The 13,721-nt window shown below is 35.6% G+C and overlaps 1 protein-coding gene across 1 annotated transcript; it reads left to right on the forward strand.

The window, feature by feature from the left end:
• LOC109710021 (dehydration-responsive element-binding protein 2D-like) lies at positions 3,158-4,812 on the forward strand. Its single transcript, XM_020232433.1, has 2 exons — positions 3,158-3,300; positions 3,393-4,812. The coding sequence occupies exon 2, from the start codon at positions 3,563-3,565 to the stop codon at positions 4,388-4,390; it is 828 nt and encodes a 275-aa protein (XP_020088022.1). The 5' UTR covers positions 3,158-3,300; positions 3,393-3,562; the 3' UTR covers positions 4,391-4,812.

Here is a 13,721-nt window from a genome sequence, read left to right on the forward strand (position 1 = left end):
CTTAAAACTGCTGATCTTAAGGCTTGTTTGATTCATCTATTTTAAACTATAAAATCAAAATGATATTCGTTGATTTCAATAGTTGTCATTTATTTTATAGAAATCGAATTTTGATTTTCATTTCACTCTGAAATGGAAATGGCCAAATCCATTTAAAGGCCTAAGTCCAGCTTTGAATCCATGATTGATTCATTCCAAAGTAAACCATTTAAATCCTTCTCTCACAAACACCTATTTCTTCTTTTTTTTCATCACTCTTCTTTTTTTCAATCAAAGCGCTCTCTTAAAATTTTAGATGTTCATTCTAATTTTCATTTTAATAATGAACTAAATATTTTTAGATGATTCGTCTTTTTTATTTTTCATTACAATACAATCCAATTCCCCCCACCCCCAAAACAAAATAATAATAAAATAAAAAAAATTTGGTGTAGATAATACCCATTGATGAGGCAAAGGCAGGTAAGGTAAATACCCGACCCGACCCGACCCTGTTTATTGTTTTCGGTTCGATTCGGGTCCTATCCGGGTCAGTTTTGACCCGACCCAATAAGTAAGAATCCAGTGAGTTGGTCGGGCTCGACTATTTGGTAGTAGGAATGCAAGAGCAGATGGCAAAACAACCCGCCCCCTTTTGTAGACAAATTGTGAGAAAACGTTCTGTCAATACTCGTTTTTTTATTTTTATTTTTTATTATTTAAAAATTTATATTTTATATTTTTAAAATGTAGAAAAAATTTATAGAGAGATGCAGTGTTAACTGTGATAACAAAATGATCAAATTATCCGTCACTCTCTTCGTCTATTCTGCTCATTCGTAGCCTCTCCTTCTTCATCCTTCGTGCCTTCCTCAACCATGGCTCCGACTCCCTTTTCTCCATCTACTCTCCTGCTCCTCTTGCACCCTCACCGCCCCTTCATTTCGGCAACGATAGGGAGGACATCAAGGTGGGCATGGATCGAGAGATGGGCGAGGGCAAATGCGAGGGAGCAGAGGAGGGCGAGGGCGTGTGCATGGGTGCAGACGGAGGGGTGGGCGAGGGCGAGGCGGCGAGGTGGGCAAGGCGGTGCGGTCGAGGATGTCGGTGAGGAGGGAGAAGACGCATCTGAGATAAAATTTTCAAAGATATTTTGGATATAAAAATAGTATAATAATAATAAAATATAAACAAAATCTTAATACAACACTTACGGTGAGAGCCGAAATGAATATTTTTTATCTTTTTAAGGAGACAAAGTATAGATTTTTAAATAACAAAAAAATAAAAAATCAAGTATTGACAAAGGATTTTTTGCAATTTAGTATAATTTTTATCATCATATTTTTGACCGTCATTCACCGCTCCATTTAAGACGAGTCAGGACGAGAGCGAATATTTGATCGATCTTTGATGGATCGGGACGGAGGCCCGCTTCATTTTCTTAGTGGATCAGGACGGCTTCGTAACGAATTATCCCCATTCGAAGCGGATCTGAGTGGGAGCTCCACTAATTCGAATCCATTCACAGCCCTATTTGGTAGTTCAAACGCAAGCTTTTCATGCTCTTTTTGCTATTTATTTTTATTTCCTTTTTTTCCTTCATTAAAATCTGTTACAGATTCTATTCCTATAATAAATACAATCTTTTTCAAAATTTAACAAAAAAATCTTCCTAAAAAAGAGAACGAAATTTGGGGGGAAAATTACATCCACAAGATTCAAAACATTTGGATTCTTAAAAACGATTTATATATATTTAACCAGAATTTCAGCTTAATTGGTTTGATTTATCAAGTTAATCTTGAGTAATCTTTTTAATTAGATTCAGTGATAGTTTATACAATTATAACTACATTTACACATACATAAACAAATATAGATATATTTAAACAAATATTCATATACATATAAATATATAGTTTTACTTTGTTTTTAGCTTTAAAATAAAAAACTACAACATGAAACTTATCTGAACTATGGACTATTTTCAATCGACTACATGACCGTTTAAAATTTTGATTCTACTCCCAACTTTTCAATTTCTTTGGTTTGAATCAGTCAACGATACTTTAACTTCAAATTTTGAATGCGTCATTTATCTTCACGAATTTAGTTAATATATTTCATACAATTTTCGTAATTATAAATTCGTTTGTCCATATTTTAGATAAGTTTTATACGTTTTTACTAGCTTCTGAACCCAAAACTGAGAGTCGCAACTTAGTAAAAAATTCAAATTAAACCAAATTAAATTTATCATAAATATTTAATTATTATTATTTTAAATTTTATTATACAGAACTATTGGTCCAATCACAAACTTTCCATACTCCTTCCCTTTTTTTTATTTAATTTTTTTTATTCATTAAAATCTGTTTAGAGATTTTGTTCCTATATAATAAAAGAACATATTTTCTTTTTACCAAAACTTAACAAAAATAATATATACAGAGTATGGCTATAATGCTATCAACAAAATCAAACATTCGGTGCTATTAAGTTTTTCATCGTTAGATTTATTTCTTTAATCATTTTCATCCGTTAGATAACACTGCTCAATCAATCATCCACTCAATTCTAAAAAATCAATATTATTCTAACCGTACATCCCTTTATCCAAGGGCCAAAAATATAATAGCACTATAAAATGAAATTAAGATAAAAGCATATAGAGATATATTTCTGCGCTCTTCGGTGGGAGAGCAGAAAATATATCATAACCGACGATATGCAAATGTAATATTACGTACGAAAACAAATAGTACTTTCTCATCGCACGTAACACAATCTCCCCGCAATTGGAGTTAGGGTAAAAGCATATAAGGATATGCTTCTGATATTTTTTCAACGTATTTTTCAATACTTTCTCACCACACGTAACGCAATCTCTCCGTAATTTCAAACTAAATCAAGAAATAATAAATCGGTGCTATTAATAATATGTATATTATATATATATATATATATATATATATATATATATATATATATATATATATATATATATATATATATATTTTATTCCATAAACAGAGGGAGAGAGAGAAAGGAAGGAGGATTAGGTGCGAAATCACAGCCGTAGGATTGTGATCTCTCTCGCCCCCACTCTTATCTTTCTCTATTTCTGTTTCCGTCCCTCTAAATATATTCCTCTCCTGAGTGTGTGTGTTTTTATTAGGGTTTTAGAGAGAGAGAGAGCAAAAAGAAGAAGAAGAAGAAGAGGAGGAGATATATGCATTCTTTTTTCTCCATTTCCTTTTCACATATGCAACAGAGATTATTATTGTTAGTGGGTTGGAAATCGATTTCCATGCGAAGGTATAATATAATCCTTTTTTTTTTGTTTCAATTTTTTTTTTTCATATTTTCTTAGATTAAATCCTCAATTGTTTTTTTTTTGTTGTAATCAGGGTTGGATTTGGGGTGAAGTACTTTGGGTTCCAGCATATAGAAGCGTGTAATTTCCTCTTCATCTTCTTAAGATCTGGATTTGTTCCTGATTATTTCGATTTTTGTTGAGAATTTTGATCGAGAGAGAGAGAGAGAGAGAGAGAGAGAGTGAGAGAGAGAGAGAAAGTAAATGAAAATGAAAATGAAAATGTCGGGGTCGAAGCGAAGGGTTAATAATAAGAGGTTGGAGTCGACGAACCAGATCGAATCTCGGCCGTCGGTGAGGAAGGTTCGGGTCGTGATGGACGACCCAGATGCGACGGAGTCGAGCGAGGACGAGGGAGGAGTCGGCGGTGGGAGGCGCGTCGTTGCCGAGTTCTTCGTCTACCCGATAAACCCTAACCCTAACCCTAAAACCCTAATGAAGAGATCGAGGGCGAAGAGGAGCTTACCGAAGAACCCGAAGTCGTCGTCGTCGTCGTCGTCGTCGTCGCCGTCGCCGCCGAGGTCGTCGTCGCCGCCCTCCGCTCGGTTCAAGGGTGTGCGGCGGCGGAAGTGGGGGAAGTGGGCGGCGGAGATCCGAAACCCTAAGACGCGGACGCGCCTCTGGCTCGGCACCTTCGACACCGCCGAGGCCGCCGCCGCCGCCTACCAGGCCGCGTCCCGCCGCTTCGCGGAGGAGCTCGCCGGCTCCTCCCCCTCCGCCGCGGCGGAGGCGTTCTCGGCGCCGTCGCCCTCCTCCGTGCTCGACCTCTCCTCCGCCTCCGCCTCCTCCTCGGCGGCGGAGGGGGAGGCGGCGCCGGCGCCGGTGAAGACGGTGGCGGAGCTGATGGAGGAGCTGGGGCTCCCGTTCCCGTACATCGGCCTAGGGTTTGATGGGCTCGAGAAGGGCGACGACGAGCTGGGCGAACTCGGCGACGACGCCCTGTTCGGTGCCGACTTCGACATCGGCGAATTCCCCGACGTCGCCGACTTCTTCAATCTCGACGCGTTCGCGGAGCGCGAGCTCCAAACCTGATTCGCCCCCCACAATTTTCCGAATAATCTCCAATTCACCCCCCCTGGTTTTACGCCCTTTCACTCTGCCACTTTTTTCTTTAAAAAAATTCACACTTTACTCCCTCATAATTTTATCTTTATTTACAAATTAAGATATACGGTTAGTAATTTTAAAATCTAAAATATATAATTTTTTGAACCGGAGGGCGGCAAAGTGGGATGTGTTATTATGAGAAAGTGGAGGGGCTAGGATGCAAAATGTGCAACTGTGAGTAGGTAGGGTTTTTCCCAGCTGTAATTGAGCTGGCCCTATTGAGATTTTTTTTTTTTTTTTTTGGGTCCTCTCACTCCACTCCTGAGTAATTAGGGCTACGATTTTGTCCCTCAATTTTTTATGCTTTATAAATAAATATAAATATATTTATGAACACTTGAATGGAAGTGAGGCTTTGTCTCTACTATGTTGCTGTTATTATGCAGTTTTATGCAATGCTTCTTTGTGTTGTTTCCCTTAAATGTGGCCTTGTGAGTTATGTCACTTTATGTGTAGTAGCCCTTTTAGTATGGAGGTTCATTTAAGATGGAAATATATATAGAGAATTATAGATTCTGCGTCTTTTGATGGGATTACAGAAAATATATTACATGATAACTGATTTATTGCGTGAAGTTTTGGACCGTTTGCCAATGCTTACATCATTATTCTTCTTCTTCTTCTTCTTCTTCTTCTTCTTCGGTGGCAGTTATTACTGTAATTTTGTGGCATAACAAAAGACAGGGCTAAAAGCGTTTTAATATATTTTAATCTTCTAAATATAAAATAAGTGTTTTTAATTATCACATTTCCAGATAGAGTCCGGCTACTAAACTTTTATAAGTATAAGTTCCTTTGTATTTTTAAGTTTTCAGCCGTTAAATCTACTCTTTTGATTATTTCCATCTGTTAAATTATGTTATTCAACCAACCATCTACTCAGCCTTATGAGACACTTTCATCCTAATTGGGGGTCACTATCATCCTAACCGTACATATCTTTATCCAATGGTTGAAAATTTACGAGTTCAAGAGGATTTACTCGTAAGAGTATAGTAACCATAGCCTATTTTATGTGCCACTTCGCATGGAGTTTTGGCAATGTATTTAAGCCAAGCAAAGATCATATTCACAAACAATCAAATATATTTTATCAAACACTAATTGAATGTACGTACAGACGCACATTAAATTTATATTAAAGAGTTATCTCAAATCAACAAAAATTTGTTCATCATATTTATCAAAAAAATTACAATAAAATATCACTGGATTCAATGACGTTAGCGTGATGTCATAAATATTTACTGAGTATAGTATTCTATATTTTTGAATATTGTTATTATTATATAATAATTAAAAATATATTCAAAGTGTAAATTATTAGAAACTAATGCGTATTTTTAATTAATTATTGATTATTGAAATATATAATAAAAAGAAATATGGTCTACTGGTCTGAACGGGTCAAAGCTGGTTTTAAGATCAAGAATTAAAGTATTCATCGGCACGAGCCGTATCTACCGTACCGTATCGTGCTAACAAAATATCGGCACGATACAGCTCCCGTACTGATGGCACAATTCAAAATCATTTATTTTTAAAATTAATAAATAATTTTTTCAATAAAGTTAAAAAAATTAATAAAAATATATAATAAATAATTGGTATATTTTGTTGCTAAAGAAAATAAATATTTTATTTTGTTACGTGTTGGCACACATATTTTTTGTGACTGATAAGTATCGACACAGTCCGGCACGCATCATATCATATCGTGCCGGTAAATTTTCGGTATGACTCGGTGTCATGCTACTTAAATTCTTATTTAAGATAGTTCAATTTAATGGGCTGAACCGAACCAATTTAACTACCGACCACAATCCAACTGGCCAGGTTGATTTGAGTTTTAAAGCATTTATCCATATTTGAATATTAAAATAAGTTATTCAAATATAATTTATTTAATATAATAATTTTCTAATACAATTAAAAATAAAGAATTTGATTTTTCACTTCTTCAAAAATTTTATTATCCATAATTTAGGATGATACATTTTAATTATAAAATAATTTATTTTATTATAAAAAATAATTTAAAGTCCTAATATGATATTTTATTCTAAATCTTATATCACACCCTACATCAATCAAATATCTAATTTTTTAAATAAATTAAAAAATATACCGAACAAATATTCAGAACGATCTTAAGAAAATAAAAAAGAAAAAGTTACTAGTCAAAGCTATTGTTGATATTTAAGTACCAACTCCGATTCAAAAATTATGTGAGATTTTTAATTTAATTTATTACCACATTTTTTTCTCCCCGTTGCTTTGGAGCTAGAGACGTTAATGGGTCGAATTCGGGACGAATTTTTAGAAATCCGAACCCGAACCCGACTCCAAACTCGAGACCCGAATCCGAATCCGAACCCAAACCTTACGGATTTTAAAAATTCATATCCAAACCCGAACCCGAGCAATAATCCGAAACCCGAACTCGAACCCGAACCCGAACCCGAACCCGAACCTTACGGATTTTAAAAATTCATATCCAAACCCGAACCCGACCAATAATCCGAAACCCGAACCCGATCCCGAACCCAAAAATTTGAACCCGAAATAATTATTTTTTTTTAATATTTTAAAATATATTATATTAAATCTAAATTTTTAAAATACAAATTTAAATATAACATCAAATTTATATATATATATATATATATATTATATAATACAAAATAAATTCGGGTTCGGATTCGGATCGGGTACAGTCAAAATTCATATTCGAATTCGTATCCGTCGGATTTCTATTTTTGATATTCATATACGAATCCATATCTATTTAGTATCAGATATATCCGTTTCATTCAGATTCGGATTCGAATAAAATTTCGGATATCCATATAGATTGACATCCCTATTTGGAGCGTATCAACATATAGATTCTTGTGTTGTGAGTAGTGTAGTACACTGTACAACGTAGGGACAAAATTTGTCAACACTAGGTTTGGATATGATCTGGTCAAAGTGAAGTGAGAGGGGATGAAAATATGGAAATAAATACATAAAAAAATAAGGGAAAACTTCAAAAACCCCCTTATGGTTTTACTTTTTCTCACTTTAGTATCCTTTGGTTTAAAGTGTATCAAGTTAGTATCCTGTAATTTTGCACTTTTTCACTTTAGTATCCTGTGTTTTAAAGTGTATCAAGTTAGTAGCCTATGGTTTCGCACTTTATCACTTTAGTACTCTATGGTTTCGCACTTTATCACTTTAGTAGCATCTGGTTTAAAAATCACATAGTACTAACTTGATACAAAAATTATATCAAGTTAGTACTCTGTGGTTTTGCACTTTTTCACTTTAGTATCCTGTGTTTTAAAGTGTATCAAGTTAGTACCCTGTGGTTTCGCACTTTATCACTTTAGTACTCTGTAATTTCGCACTTTATCACTTTAGTAGCCTGTGGTTTAAAAATCACAGAGTACTAACTTGATACAAAAATAAAACCATAGAATACTAACTTGATACAAAAATAAAATCACAGAGTACTAACTTAATACACTTTAAACCACAGGGTACTGAAGTAATAAAGTGAGAAACTATAGGATACTAATTTGATACATTTTAAACTATCTGGTACTAAAATAAAAAAGTGCGAAATCACGGGGAGGTTTTTAGATCTAATTTTTTAGATCCATTATAATTTAATAATATTAGTTGCTCCACATTTGATCCATTATAATAATATGTGTTACACATTTATTGTGTTCACGTGGAAACAGAGGACGTGTGCACTGCAGGTTGCTGCTACATTGAAGGGAGCTTGTCTATAATAAATAAATAAAAAAATATAAAACATATAAAAAAAAGCGTTTGTACGGACTTGTAAAAAATAAAGGAAAATTTCAATACCATCCCTATGATTTTATTTTAGTAACTTATAATTTAAAGTGTAACAATTTATTAGTACTTTATAATTTCATATTTTTTCATTTTAGTATCCTATGATTTAAAGTGTATCAATTTAGCATTCTGTGGTTTCATCTTTCTCTTTTTGCCAGCTCCTTTGTTAATATTTCGTTAAATTATATACAAAAAACTTCAGATACCCTATCTAGATTTATCGAATATTTATTTTAATACCCTTTAGTTTTAACTTTATCACTAGTTTTTTTTTCCTCTGTTAATATTTCGTTAAATTATATACAAAAAAAACTTCAGATATCTCATCTAGTTTTATTGAATATTCACTTTAGTACTCTTTAGTTTTAACTTCGTCACTGATTTAACGAAAAAAATTAGTGAAATTGATAATGAAAAGGGAAAAATGAAACCACATAGTACTAACTTGATACATTTTAAACCACAGAGTACTAAAGAAAGAAAGTACGAAACCATAGGGGCTAACTTGATACACTTTAAATCATAGGATACTAAACTGAGAAAGTGTGAAACCAAGGGGGGGTATTTGAAGTTTACCCCAAAAATAATAATATTACACGTAAAGGTAAACATGGCCCAATATGATCATATTTTTGATAAAATATATTTATATTCATATTTTGAATTTGAATGCGGATGTCACGCCCCGGATTACTCGTTTCCCCGGGCTCGCTAACAGACCCGCCGTTTATATAGGTATTTCCTTTGTATACGAAGCGAAAGTAAAAGTACCTGTAATCAAACAATACTACAACCAGTAGTATAGAGCTGCTAGAAGAACCAGTAAATAAACATAAATCGAGTTCCATACACATACATCAAATCCAAGATACAAAACTACTCGCATTGGCGAGTTAAAAGTCTTTATGTACATGAACTCTAACAAAAAACAACAACCTGCTGAAGGCACCTGTAGCTCGGCTCGTCTGATAGGGCTCTAACTCGCGACGCCCTTGCCTCGATCCTGATCAGCAATAGCAGCAGCCGAAGNACTTGCTGTAGGGGCACCTATAGCTCAACTCGTCTAGTAGGGCTCTAACTCGCGACGCCCTTACCTCGATCCTGATCAGCAATAGCAGCAGCCGAAGATGATGGCTCTACAAAAAAATGGGGTAACAATAGGGCGTGAGAACTACTGTAAAAACAAGTAGTCCTCAGTGGGTACCACCCTCAACTCATCGGTGCACCCACTAAGTTTACAGGATAAGCAATAAATAGTAAGAAAAGCTGGAACAAATCTACAGCTATATGTCACTATACTATCATGCTCTAAATCTAACCAACTATAGAACAGTGTCAACTCAGACCCAATCTTGTATAGGGACTGTAATCATACCCGTCCCTAGGACTGTGAACACACCCGTCCTGCCAGATTGCAACTAACCAGATACCTCCACGCTAACCAGCCCATGGAGAGCAAGTCCAACCTGTACAAACGACACCAACGCAAAAGCACTAAGCCCAACTCCGGAGTGGCACTCGTGGGCGCTACCCAACCGAATATACAAGCGTATCTCTGTCGAGCTCAATCAGGCTCTAACAAGTCAAAGGCAAGTAGCTAGGGTCAAAACAGGTCTAGAAACCGAACCCACGTGCCCTCGGCACAATATGATATCAAAAACAGAAATCTGGGTCCACCGTCCACCCCGACGGCACCCGACAACCCGAAATAGCCTAGACTCTACTATAAAAATAAGCTCGGCGTCCCAGCATGAGCGTAAATGTATTTGAAACTACCCCGAGTATCCACCGCGCTGAAACAGCAGTGATACAACCAGACCACGGCTCCTAGAGCTAAATCAGGTAGTAGAAACATATGATGAGTCAAACGCTGGTTTTCTCCTAAGTCAAATTTCAAGTCCAACATGTATGTTGTAAGTATTCATTTCAGCATGCTTCTATATTCATATTGCAGTCAAAAATAATACACGTCGACTAAACATGCACTTAGGAGCTAAACCGATGATACACCTACCTCAAGAGCTAATCCCTGGCAGCAAAGAACTCCCTCTCAGCTGCGGAAAACCTGCTGGATCAACCGAAACACCCTCAAGTCAGCAACAAAGCTACATCAAGGTTCAAGCACCAAAAATACCAAAATCCCTCATTTCACCCAAAATTTCAGCACTTAAACCTAAATATCTCAACTCCAATGTCAAAACTCACCTAATAATCTCCAACTCAGATGAGACAAGTTCCAAATCCAGTACTGGTTGATAGGGAATGTGTCTCAACTCCACAAAACCCCTGTTTCAAAAGTTCACCCCAAGAAAAGCTCAAAAACTTGCAATTCTGTCCAAAGCAACAACAGTAGAGGAAAACATGGGTTCGACTGAGCTAACTTCAATCAAAATCTGCAATTTAGGGCTTCGTGGATTCCTCTGGAAGTCTAGAATCCAGCAAACCAAGTTTCACCGCGATCCGACCTTCCTACGTCGCGTACAAACCAAAACATTGGAGGTCGTCGCTGAAGAACTACAGAATCAGCACTCCACTACCTTCCGTTTGAAAGATTGGATGCAATTTGAGGAAATCTGAGGGTTAGAAATGCAATATGAGGCTTCTCTGTGAAGAACAGGTGAAAAGAGCTTACTAGGGTCGCACACCATCTATTTATAGGATGTTAGAACGGTCCCATAAGCCTCAGGAACATCAGCTGTAAACCTGCAACTCAGCAGAAACGGGCACTTCCGGGCGCCCGGACCCACGTTATGGGCGCCCAAATCCTCCAGGCTACACAAGGCTTCCTCCTCGGACTCTCCGCTCGCGGTGTGCTGCGCCCGTAAACGGCTCCGGCGGACCTCACCTACCACCCGCCACGTGTCAACACAAACGATATTCATGATGTAGAATTTCCGGACCCACTTCTCGGCACCCGGAACATAGGATCCGAATTGGCTTCCAGTTCCAGTTAAATTCAGCACTCAGTTCTGGGCGACCTAAACCGTGTTCTGGGTGCCTGAATCTGGCAAAACTCCAGTTTTGCTTATTTGAGTGCGCCGAGTCCATTTCTGCATCCATTTCGTGCAGAAACGACTCCGATTCAGTCCGACACTCTCCAGAAGTGTCGACCAGTCATTAATACTGAAGCCAATCCTATCCAAAGCTCAGAAACACTATAGCAGATACATATTATATGCTAAATTTCGTCCGTTAATAACGGATTTGGATTTAGATTTGCATTTCGATATTATTCAGATAATAATATATACTAATATATGCATGTATAATTATAAACTAAAATTAGAAGGAATTAAATGTTTGTACTCGTGTTTGAACTTTGTAAGTATTTTTATTCAATAAAATTTTAATATTTTAACAAATATAAATATAATTTTAATATGAAATTTATAGTAAAATAAATGAAGAACATGACAGAAAAATAATTTATCTCCTTACAATATATATTAACATCCTTTTTATTTGTAAGGGGTGAATAATTGTCGAATACTGTCGGATTGTTTAAAAAAACTATATTCGTATTCATACATTTTTATTTTTTTTCAAATGTAAATTCTGATACGAATATATATTGAATGCTAAATATTGATATCCATATTTGCATTCTATCGAATGTAGTGTTGGATTCAACCAGAGTTTATCCTAGCCACATGTACCCCTAGTAACAGGATAGTAATATGAATACATATTTCTATGTTTATTTTCCACTAAATCAATCTTTTAGTTAATACGGTACCACACTATTAGAGCTAACATTGAATCTATTCGTTCTATAAGGTCGTGGATTCGATCTATGTGGCTTTAGTCCCCACCTTCAACATCTAATAGATAACATAGTAACACTATATTTAATAGATTGAATCTCCATCTGTCACTTTATTTATTAATTTTATATGCCTTTCATATTCATCATTTCAAATTATAGGTTCGATCCCTAACTTCAATATTTAATAGTTATTTTTTTATTATATTTAATGAGTTAATATATATTTATTGGCCTATTTCTTTCTTTTATGTGTATTATGCACATAAGCAGAGGTGTTAACATATATTTTTGGATCAATTTTCTACTAAATCGATCTTTTAGATAACTAGCAATGCCGGTTTCGTAAAGGCAACAAGAATCCTTCATAAAACTAAGCATACCTTACCCAGCCAATGCAATTTAGGAGCTATTTATCGGATCGTTGGTACTAATCATTAATCCCAAAAGCTCGAGCGGTTAGAAATACGCAACCAATTCACTTAAAGCACCAATTCACTTAAAGCGTGTACAGATACAACGCCCACGGGTCTCGATTGTGACTCGATCCAACCAACTTCACACTACTTCGAACATGACTCGGTCCAATCCAGCCTCACGCCATTTCGAACATGACTCGTCTCATATGGCCTTCTGCCACAAGGCAGGATGCTGGCTCATTTAAGCCAACACTATTTTGTTGCGCACTATTGCAATTATGCTACAATTGTAACTGCGTATACATATAATCTGTTATTTATTTTGATGTATTTACATTCAACTGTTGAATTAGAACTACATGAGGAGGCTCAACTATATAGTTGGGCTTATGACCAAATTGGTCGTAGCTCCAACTGCAGCAATTGGAGAGAGTAGTTTTAAACAAAAAAAGAAAAAAAAAAAAAGCTTACCGCACTATAATTTGTTAAACTAATTTTTTTTTTTTCCTACATAGGAGATAATCCCACCACCCATATATAAAGTGATAATTTTTTTATGAATACATTTCTCAACTTTATATAATCAAATCAATTATTTATAATTACAGAATTTTTCATTACATTTATTGAAATAAGATACAATGTAACTACTATATTTCTAATTATATATATTCTTAACTATATCACACTATAAATCGATCGTTCTTAGCACAAGTGGCAAAGGACTTGGTTGTTTGTTGGTATCCGAGGTCCCAAGTTCCAATCCTTAAAGTGATATACATTGTATGATGTATAAAAGTGGAATCAAGCCGGGTACGAATCGGGCTACCGGAAATATTAGCCCGGCCCAAAACAATTTATTGGGATTGTGGATGGGCTTTAAGTTTAATATCATTATTGGAAGGAAACAAATAGCAACACCAATTGGGCCTTGCCCTAATCTACAAATTGCAATACCCATTGGGCCTTGCTTAGAAACATGTTTATTATCAAATACAATCTAAATATTATGGTCCACTAGTTAAAAACCCGCGCTTCGCTGCGGATAGCTTTTTTTTTTTTTTTTAACAATTTACTATATTAATTCTAATAATTTTTTTAATAATTATTGCTAATAATTTATATTTATAATAGTTGCTTTTTATTAAAAAAAAAGAGAGAACATAAAAGTGTAAAGAGTAATTTTACCAAATGCTCAGCATCGTCCTGACTATATGAAAGT

The sequence above is a fragment of the Ananas comosus genome, linkage group 5 (assembly GCF_001540865.1).
Source record: "Ananas comosus cultivar F153 linkage group 5, ASM154086v1, whole genome shotgun sequence".
Classification (NCBI taxonomy): Eukaryota; Viridiplantae; Streptophyta; class Magnoliopsida; order Poales; family Bromeliaceae; genus Ananas; species Ananas comosus.